The sequence below is a fragment of the Lathyrus oleraceus genome, chromosome 2 (assembly GCF_024323335.1).
Source record: "Lathyrus oleraceus cultivar Zhongwan6 chromosome 2, CAAS_Psat_ZW6_1.0, whole genome shotgun sequence".
Taxonomy (NCBI): Eukaryota; Viridiplantae; Streptophyta; class Magnoliopsida; order Fabales; family Fabaceae; genus Lathyrus; species Lathyrus oleraceus.
Window position 1 is genome coordinate 303,329,963 of NC_066580.1, and position 10,511 is coordinate 303,340,473.

The 10,511-nt window shown below is 31.6% G+C and overlaps 1 protein-coding gene across 2 annotated transcripts; it reads left to right on the forward strand.

The window, feature by feature from the left end:
- Nucleotides 1-5,443: 5,443 nt before the first annotated feature.
- LOC127119236 (MADS-box protein SVP) lies at nucleotides 5,444-9,760 on the forward strand. Of its 2 annotated transcripts, none has more exons than XM_051049433.1 (8): nucleotides 5,444-5,822; nucleotides 5,972-6,181; nucleotides 6,448-6,526; nucleotides 6,774-6,938; nucleotides 7,170-7,211; nucleotides 8,981-9,022; nucleotides 9,228-9,385; nucleotides 9,474-9,760. In XM_051049433.1, exons 2-8 carry the CDS (start codon nucleotides 6,000-6,002, stop codon nucleotides 9,490-9,492), a joined length of 687 nt encoding a protein of 228 aa, XP_050905390.1. In that variant the 5' UTR covers nucleotides 5,444-5,822; nucleotides 5,972-5,999; the 3' UTR covers nucleotides 9,493-9,760. The 2 variants fall into 2 exon arrangements, with proteins under 2 accessions (XP_050905390.1, XP_050905389.1); XM_051049432.1 differs by having other exon boundaries at nucleotides 5,983-6,181.
- The last annotated feature ends 751 nt before the right edge of the window (nucleotides 9,761-10,511 follow it).

Below are 10,511 nucleotides of genomic sequence, written 5' to 3' on the forward strand. Positions count from 1 at the left end.
CAACTAATTTTTGTAGTTCAACATTTTGGAGTGTGACTTGAGCTTAATTTTTCAAAAAGAAGCTCTAAATCTACTAGGGTTGACTACCTCATAATTTAGAGAATTAATGATATAATATTTTTAATTGCATTAATCATGTGCAAAACTTAATTTTCGGAGTAGGAGTTCTTGTTGGTAGATATGGTTGTAAGGCGGAGCAGGTTAAGTTGTGACCTTATACATCACATTTATCATTCAATCCAAAATATTTTCATTCAATCCAAAATTTAATATGTGCAAGTGTTCTGGGAGATTGAGCTCGTTAATCATAGTTGCAGTTGAATATATCCATCATCTTCTTCATCATCATTATCAAAATTATTTTCGTGGTTGAAATGTTCAAAGACTTCATCTTCATTTTTGTTTAACCGAAGACTTTTTCAGTTTGAATACTCATGACATTATTATTTGGTATGGTCAGTTGGTCACATGTATTGGTTCAAATGGTTGATAGTCTTAAGAAGGATTGTGCAGTTCAAATGGTTGAAACTTAGGAGAATGATGATATGGTTCATTTAATTCGTACTCTTGAAAATGCTGAAAAAATTAAAATGGTTTGAAGTCTTAAAAAATATTATATAGATCACATGGGTGGAACATGGAAGTTTTGAGAAGGATTGTATCGTTCAATTGTTAGATATTTCGGTAAGATTAAATGAATCCAAGTCTGAATCGTGAATGAAGTCACTTTTCTTAAAAGTATTTCAAGCATTCTCTTTGTTGTCTTAGAGTTTGAAAGCAAGAATACCCAGGATATTTCAGCCTCTTAATCGAGCCTGCGCAAGACTGGTGAAGAACTCGAATGCAAGGAAGTGTGTCTGGAATATTGAAGAGGATGTACAATTTTGAGTGAGTGATTTTCGAATTCAGAATCATGTATTTATAGGTTATGCATGTGTTATTTCATAAGTTTGCAACTCTTAATGAAACAACACATTTTCAACATATGTTTGCAATGGTTCACCTATAATAATACAATGCACAACTTCATAAAGTGTTGTATATTTTGAATTCGAATTTCAAACTGTAAGCAACAACCAAAATCCTGGAGCAATAATTAAAATCAATTCGCAGCATGCCGGCCTCCTTCGGCCGGCGTGGCCGATTGCTCTGATGCATCGTGCCTAAGTGCTTAAGTGCCACCTTCAAGCCGCCACTAGCGCCTCTACGCCCACGTCCTCAGACCCGGTCCCGAAGTCGGAGCCGGTGTCTTCGGTGGCAACACCGGCGAGGGATTGTTTGGATGTGATAAGTCGCAGAATGCTTGGGACCACCACATATGTCCATGTGGAACCTTATCCTCTTTGACTCCTTTTATGAGTTTAATGTTTCAAAGTCTTTATAAATGCTTTTAAAGTTAGCTCCACTTTCTATGTGAGACTATTTGCAACGCATTTATTGTCATTAACTTAATGGCCCGTTTTTGTCATATTGGAACACACTCATGGTAATTATTGTTCATAATTTCCAACAATCCCCCACTTGTTCTAATAATGACAAAATTAATTCCATAAAATGAGATATAAAGAGTGTCAATACAGTTAGGTATCTTTCGATTTAAAACTTAACCTTAGTGAGGATAACGCAAAGTTTAATCGGAATATTAGGTAATAATATTTTTAAACCATTAATCCATATGATTAGACTGACGTTATCTTACACACACTCTTTAAATGTTCTTCCTCTATATAGCTTGCTTAACACTTATTTATGATCATATGCTATCCTATTTCATGAATTTTTGATGAGAGAAACTCCAACTCTCACTTTGAGACGACACCATCTCGAAATTCACATAGGTGAAGTTCATGTTGTATCCTTTTTCATGAGATACTTTTCCTCGGTTATGAACTTCATTAAGAGGTTTTAAAAACCTCAACCCTCTATTTAAAATAGTCAACATTATTTCCCAATGCCTAACTTACATCCAAATCAACGACTTGTTGTTACCCATTGAATCTTGAACTTAATGTCCTGTTAACATAAGATTGGGTTGTCGACGCTGTTGGAACTCTTATTCAAAGAGTTTCAATCCCATGCTTCTCGAGGTTGTTTTTACTAAGTCTCTGGCCAGTGGCTTAGTAAATGGATCGACCAAACTATAGCTTGTTCGTATATAGGTGAGTCAAATGATTCTATCCTTAATCAATTTTCTCATGAATGAATGTCTAAGTCCTATATGCCTATACTTTCTATTATACACTTCGCTGAACGCTCTTGCTAAAATGGCTTGGTTATCGCAGTGTATCATCACCTTTGAAACATTATCTTTAGCCAATGGTACTTCCAACAGAAGATCCCTCAACCATTATGCTTCTTGACCAACGAAAGTGAGAGCCACAAACTCTGATTTCATTGTCGAAAGAGTAATGCATGTTTGTTTCTTGCTTTTCCAAGAAATTACTCCTCCAACTAGTGTAAATATCCACCTAATTGTAGATTTATGATCTCAAACATTAGATATCCAACTCGCATCGGTCTATCTTTAACCTCATTAGGGTTCTTAGAGTTTTCTTCTTATGAATGATTTATGATGAATTTCTGAAAATTGTTGATGGATCGTGTGCTTATGTGTTGCTACGATGAATCCATGATGAATTGAATGAATTTCGTGTTAGTCATAGATAAATGATGTATTTATTGAGTTAAATATTAAGAGATAATAAAAATTCATATGTTTTCATGTACAATGATGTATGGTTTGTTTTGGGACTTTTAGAGGTAAAAACTCGGGGTTTAATGAACGATTGAAGAATAAGATCGATTGCACAAAATCGCGAGCAATTTGGGGTTTTCTTGGAACTGCTATAGATCATAGTAGTTGCTACGGTCGACCGTAGCAACCCTCTGGTTTTTTCACCAGAGGCATGCCCAGTGCGGGGGTTTGGCTTGGGAGTGCTATGTGTTGTAGCAACCGCTACGGACGGTCATAACATCTCCTTGGATTTTGAGTGAGACACTTTCAAGCGTAGTTTGAGTTTCTTGACTCCAAATGAGACACCGTTCAAAGTGTTAGAAAGCTAACGCGAAGAGCTACCTCATGGTAGTACTTGGTGAAACGTTTGAGTTATAGTTATTTACCTACTGTAGGGATGTTTGTGATGACTTGTATTATCGGTTAGCAGATCGTTATGTTTACACGATGATGTGTTGTTATTTTGATGAAGTAACATGAATAAATGCTTATGAAATTGCCATTATTGAGTTGTTGTTGTTGTTTGTTATTGTTTATTAAGGTTGTAACATTGATTAATTATTGCACATGCGAGTGATGTTGTGTATAAATAGTGAGATGTTCTTGGTAAACCTTTTAGTGAAAATGTATATTATTGAGAGTCATGCATCATGGTGTACGGACTTCGGTCCAACTTTGATGTGATTTGGTCCTAAAGTGGGGATTAGGAGCGAGTAGTCGACTTCAGGTGGGAATCAGTGAAGCGTTACTTATGGTGATGTTAACGATTTGGTGTGCTCTTGTCCTATGATGGGGATCAGAAACGAGATGAATTTGAGTGTTCATGAATGGTATCGCGTGCATAATGAGTGAGTTGTTGAGTATATTGCATACATGTTTGCATATGTAGTTGACATTTCATAATGTTGTGGATTAGTTTAGAATATGCACATGTTGTTATGATTGGATGTGAGAATATAATATTGTCGATTGTGTAAAGAATGTGTGATTGTTGTGTGTTATATACCTTAGCATTCTTTAGACTATTTATATTGGTTTGTTATTTCTCACCCCATTGCTTTCATGTTGTTCACTATGGACATCTTGCAGATACTCAGGAGTAAAGTTTGCTATTGTATATGAAAGTTAGCTCATGGAGTTACTTCGTTTAGTTTTCGTTGTTAGAAGTATTGCTTTGATTTTGTAACATCAGGGTCGGAAACACTATTTGATTATTATGTTTTATTGAAGTTTAAACCCTTAATTGGTCTTATGTTGGAGTTGTTGAGAGTTGCTTATGAGAAATCTAGTTTTTGAAAATATTTTATTTAAGTGGAAGTTTGAGACTAAATGTCTTGTTGTGACTGTTTTATTTAAATCGAAATAGGAACAATACCGACATAATGATATCCTAAGTGAAGGTGAGCGTGTGATTACATGTGTTGATTGACGTTAGTAATTCCGCTGCAATGTTTCGTTGGTTGTTAAATGTTTGTTTTGTTGAAGGTTTTGTTGTTGATGACACCTTAAATTGTTGTGTAATTCTTAAAATATAAGTTTTGGGATTTATGGTGTTACATTGGGTGAACATGCAAGATTATCACTTTAATGCTCAAGTCAGTTCAAGATTCAAGATGAGTATAGAGAAAATGGAAGATTAGAAAATGCATGTTACTTTCTCGTGTGAATTGATTTATACACTGGGCCACATGGAGTGGATTTTAGATGAATAATGAGAATCACTGAATCTCATGAAATTTGTCTTAAGAGACAGTATTCCCGAAAAAGTTATACGGCCCTAAGGCCATAAACCCTAACTATAAAGTCTAATGAACAAAAAGTTGAGTTAACACTATTCTAAAACTTAACGTCATACTTATAATATTCACTAACTTGGTCATCAACATGTTTTTTCGCTCCCCCTTTTGGTACCAGGCACAACATACACAAAATCTGTCATTTTTAGAGTTCATTATCATCATTATAACACCATCTTAGAGGAATGATTAATAAAAACTAATCCTAACATGTGTTATTTACCAGTGAATTTCCTTAACATTGATTTATTTTGTTGTTTATACCACAAAACATTTACAACCATAACATCAAATTATAAAAATAATTTAACAAAAAATTATACCACAAGTCTCGACGAATACGGTAAAAAAAACACTTTGATATCCCGAAGACAAAAATATCCTAACTAAGCGGCATTCTACAAAGTGTAAGATAAGGAAAATCACTTAATTTCATGACAGTTGTCACAGAAAAAGTTTTAGGGCCTCAAGATCATAAATCCTAATTATAAAATCTAATGGACAAAAAAAACTTAATTAACACTCCTTTAAAACTTAAACGTCGTACTTACAACATTCATTAACTTGATCCTCAATCTGATTTTCCTCTCCCTTAATACGAAATTCAACATAACAAAAATTGTAATTATAATATTTTTGAATCATATACGACTAATTTTGATTTGTATACACTAAATTATTCACACTCTTGGAATTCAAAAATCTTTTAAGATGAAAAATAAAGAAAGTACTTTTAATATTTTTGAATTATATACGACTAATTTTGATTTGTATACACTAAATTATTCACAATTATTTAAACAACTTTAAAAAAAAAGCAGGTTCCTGTTTTATATTCATATATTTAAAGAAACTACAAATATTTTATTAAAAAAACCCTATCCAGTGATTAGTCATACTCATACCCTGCGACCTTTGGGAGACGAGCGAGACACTTTCGCTGTCTTACCATAAAGGGTTCTACTTTTATCACACTTCCACACAATCCATTCCCACGTTTCTCTCTTTCTTTACTATTCCAATTACCAACGCCTTTCCCCTCAAAAAGGAAACTAAATTCCACAAAGTACACTTCTTTCTTCTTCCTTCCCAACAAACCCTCACCACAATATCCATTTCCTCCTAAAACTAAGAAACCACCCTTTTGTTCATCAGTTTCTTAGCTTCTTCTCTCAAAGAGGAACTACAATTTCCTAAACAAAACTAAAATCAGCTAAATACCTGCATATCTCATCTCCTAGAAAGATAAAACAAACAACTACCTTCTTTCTCTTTTGTCTTGTCTTTTTTAGGTTGGTTTTTCATTCTTCCTCTCTATTATACGCCGGTTCATTCTCTGTGTTATTATCATTCATATATATATATATATATATATATATATATATATAGGGAAAAAATTTGTTTACTTTCTTTTTGTGTTTTTGTTTTTTATCCTAATGAGGATAAATTAAGGTAAAGGGATTTATAATATGGCGAGGGAGAAGATTCAGATAAAGAAGATCGAGAACGCAACGGCGAGGCAAGTTACGTTTTCAAAGAGACGAAGAGGTTTGTTCAAGAAGGCTGAAGAGCTTTCCGTTCTCTGTGATGCTGATGTTGCTCTCATCATTTTTTCTTCTACTGGGAAGCTCTTTGAATACTCCAACTTAAGGTTTGTCTCTTTTAGAACTATTAATGTAGTTTTGTAAGCATGATTTGATGATTCATGTTTGCTTAACTAGATCCTGTTGAAAAGGTTTGTTTCGGTGGAGTATGGACATAGACATGGACAATGGATGCAGATTAGTACATAAATTTGTTGGTGTTAGACATGACACATGTGTTTGAGATTGAAGATAGACTTTAAATCTGAAATGTTTGTGATTTATCTGTTAGATTTAGCTGCATTGAGTTTGATATGTTTGTGTTATGAATTAGCATGAGGGAAATACTTGAAAGGCATCATTTGCACTCGAAGAATTTGGCTAAGATGGAAGAACCGTCTCTCGAGCTGCAGGTTAGTTCTATTGGCACACCTTTTTTTATGTGACAAAATGAATATGATTGAGTCCGTAAATCATAGCTCAACAGACATAAGTTGATATGTCTAGGTTAGACGTCACGTGGTCACCGGGGTTCAAACTCTGATACTCAGGGTTGTGTGTGTGAGTTTCTAGTGGTTATTACCACTTCGTCTACGGATCAAGAAAAAATGAACATGATTGAAGTTTAAGATTGTATGTAATTCATGTTTGATGCTGCAGCTAGTTGAAAACAGCAACTGTACGAGATTGAACAAGGAAATTGCTGAGAAGAGTCATCAACTGAGGCAGATGAGGGGTGAGGATCTTCAAGGGATGAATGTTGAACAATTACAACACTTGGAGAGGTCTCTTGAAATTGGCTTGGGTCGTGTAATAGAAAACAAGGTCTTCAATTTTTTTACCTTCTCTTTCTATTGCTTTTTTGTTTGTTAAGTAGTCTAATGGTTAGAGTTCATCTTACACTTTAAAGCTGAACAAATGGGATGTCTTGAGTTCAAGACCGGACCCTTACTTTTAATGTCTCTGCACAACTATTAACTGAGCGAGACTCTTCTCTTATTTTTATTTATGGAATGATTATATTTAACTAAAATATCTTTCTATTTTTTTATTCAGGGAGAGAAGATTATGATGGAGATCCAACATCTCCAAAGAAAGGTTTGATAACATGAGCTAAAGTTTCTATTAATGTGATTAATAACTTGCCTCGGGTAGTATATTTTGAATTTGAACATAATTTTATTAACATATGTGGTAAAGTGACGGTATAAAAATCACAATTTATAATTGTTGATGTGATAAAATAAGAGTTTAAATTAAGGGAAGGGGATGAGAGTTTAAATTAAGTACTTAAATGTTTGGTTTAAAATACTCCCTCCGTTTTTTATTATAAGTCGTTTTTGACTTTTTACACGTATTAAGAAAGGTATTAATTGTGGTATAAAAAAGAGAAATTATGAAGGATTTTACAAAGTTGTCCTTCATTAATGATATTGAAAAAATAAATTGATATAATTGAAAGATGAGAGAATAATAAATATTTAAGGGTATAATAGAAAAAATAACATTAATGACTCATTGATATTATAAAACGACTTATATTGTGATACAAAATATTTTCTCAAAGCGACTTATAATAAAAAACGGAGTATAAAAGAGGAGAGAAGGAAGACATTTTATTTACGAATGTTTGGTTGACTCGAGGTATTTTAATTTTTTTTTTTTTATTCTTCTAATTTTACCATAAGATCATCGTGAAAGATTTTATAAAAATGTAAGGAATATAATATATAATTTTAAAAATATTATCAAATATAATAAAATTTAACAAAAATTATTATAAACAAAAATAGTACGATAAATAAAAAGTAACATTAAAATATAAAAAATAAAATCTAATAAAAATTATTATAAACAAAAACATTACGATAATTAAAATTAAAAAGTAAAATATTATGATAATTAAAAAGTAATATTAAAATATAAAAAATAAAATAAAAAAATTTAAACACATAAAGACAATAAGATAAAGATAATAAGATGGAGATATAAAAATATAAGAAATATAAAAGAAAGATAAAATTTGTTTAAAATAGAATTTTTAATATTTTATAAGTTAAATTGATATTTAAATAAATAAATAAAAATCAATATGTAAATATAATTATAATTAAACTGAAACACCTCCATTATCCTTCGAATCTTTCCAAATTGTGAAAAGCAAAAAGTGATTAAGAAGGGATTTTGGTCCTTCCGTCTATCTTCCCTCCCCCTCTAAAAATTTAAATCCAAAAATTATCTTCCATCTTTCTATTTACCCCAATTAAAACAGACTTTAATAGGTATTTATTGATAGTAGTATAAAATAGTTATATGATGTCGTCTGATTAAAAAAATCATGGTTTTTTATGTTACGAAAATAATTTTAAATTATTTATTAATTATTAATATAAAATCATTTTATACTATCTACGTTTATTTTCTTTAAAAGTAAAGAGAAAAAAGTAATTACCAAATAAAATGTATCAACTTTATATAAGGATGACTATTGTTGTCCTACATTTTTCATTTCTATGAAATATCTATACATTATACTCATAGTCCTAAATTAGTAAGAATAAAGCGTCTTAATCTGGTGGCAAAGACTACAAATTAAGAAAACAATATTTATTAGAAATAAATAAAAAAACTGATATTGAATTTTTAAAACTTATATATTATTTAATCTTTAATAAGTTCATGAGGTATCATCTCAAATTCTACCTTGTGATCTCTAAGGTCAGAGTTCAAATTTCACTTTAAGTTGCAGTAAAGTAATCATTAATTTCTAGATTTTTTTTTACAGTATTAGCTTCTTGGACTTAAATAAATTGTGTTTAAGCTGTTTCTTTCCTTTCTTCAAGTAATTACTCTTGATCAATCTGCAGGGAAGACAACTGATGGAAGAGAATGATCGACTAAAGCGACATGTATGATGTTCTTTTTCTTTTGAGATGTTTCAATTATCATGCGACTTCTTTTGGTACTCGTGTACATTTTGCTTTGCATATTTATGGTATGTTTGAATACGCGTCCAACGTGCTTTTGACGACGCGTATCCAAACATGCTATTAGTAGTTTTGGAATATACTTTGAAATTTGCTAATAAATCAGTGATATGTTTTGGCGCCTAAGGTGACGGGCATGATGAATAATGGCAAAATTGTTGGAGGAGTTGAATGTGAGAATGTGGTTATTGAAGAAGGTCAATCCTCAGAATCTATCACTAACGTTTACAATTCCATTGGTCCTCCACAAGACTATGAGAGTTCAGACACTTCACTCAAATTAGGGTAACTTTATTTTAACCAATTACCACAAATTTAGCTTCGAGACATTCTAAAATTTTGCCCTAATTTATTTTTCATGTGCTATTTGTAGGCTTCCATATGCCGGATGAAGGTGTGTTTAACAAGTGTTTGTTATTGGATAAATTTCGTAGATGTTGTGGTTTTAATCTTTTAATATATAGTAAATAAATATGTATATGTATATGTATTCTAGTTGATCTCATTTGGAAGTTATTTACAATTAAGTAATTTACATTTTGTGTTTAACTTGTATTTAGTTTAACAAGAACGATTCATGAGGTTTTCATTGAAGTGATTATGACATGAATTCGATCTATTCAGCACCAATATCCAATATGGTGGGTGCTTTGTGAAGCATTTGCATTGTGATGGATATGTTAAAATTGTAGAATGTTGAGACTTGGTGAGACATGTTTGCATCATGGTAATAATAGAATTTGATGAAATCGAATGAAAGTAATTTGTTGGCTTAGTTGGTAATTAATGATAGTGAAACATTGAATTAGTTGTTGAAATGGATTCCCTAAATTTTAGATTGGATTGGTTGGTGCGTGAAGGTTGTGAGTTTGGGTTAGAGGCTCCATTCCTTGCTGATTGGCTTTTGCATTATAACAATTTAAGATTAATCTATCGATGAAGTTCTATGTGTGTGTATATACAATGGTGAAAAGTTAACACATATTTAAGCGGCAAAAGTTCATTTTTTCAGAACAGAAGAACTCTCTCAAAATAAAAACTTAATATTTTTACGCCTTATCCTTACTCATGAATGGTTGTATACAATTTCTTCACAAAATTAACATATCTTCATCTCTTGTAGATCAATGAAATGTGTTATACAAAATTTATTTTTTCCTTCCTCTTCACATTTCAAAATGTTTCTACATTTTATGTTGTTGATTTTACTTTTGTTGTTATATGTTGTATGTTGTATATTGTTTAAGGTATGCTGTTGATAAAAATTGTATGTTAATGATTTAGTTTTTGTTGATATACGTTGTATGTTGTTGATAAAAGTTGTATATTGTGGATGATTTAGTTTTTGTTGATATATGTTGTATGTTGTTGTTAAGGTAAGTTGTTGTTTAAGGTAAGTTATTGTGAATGT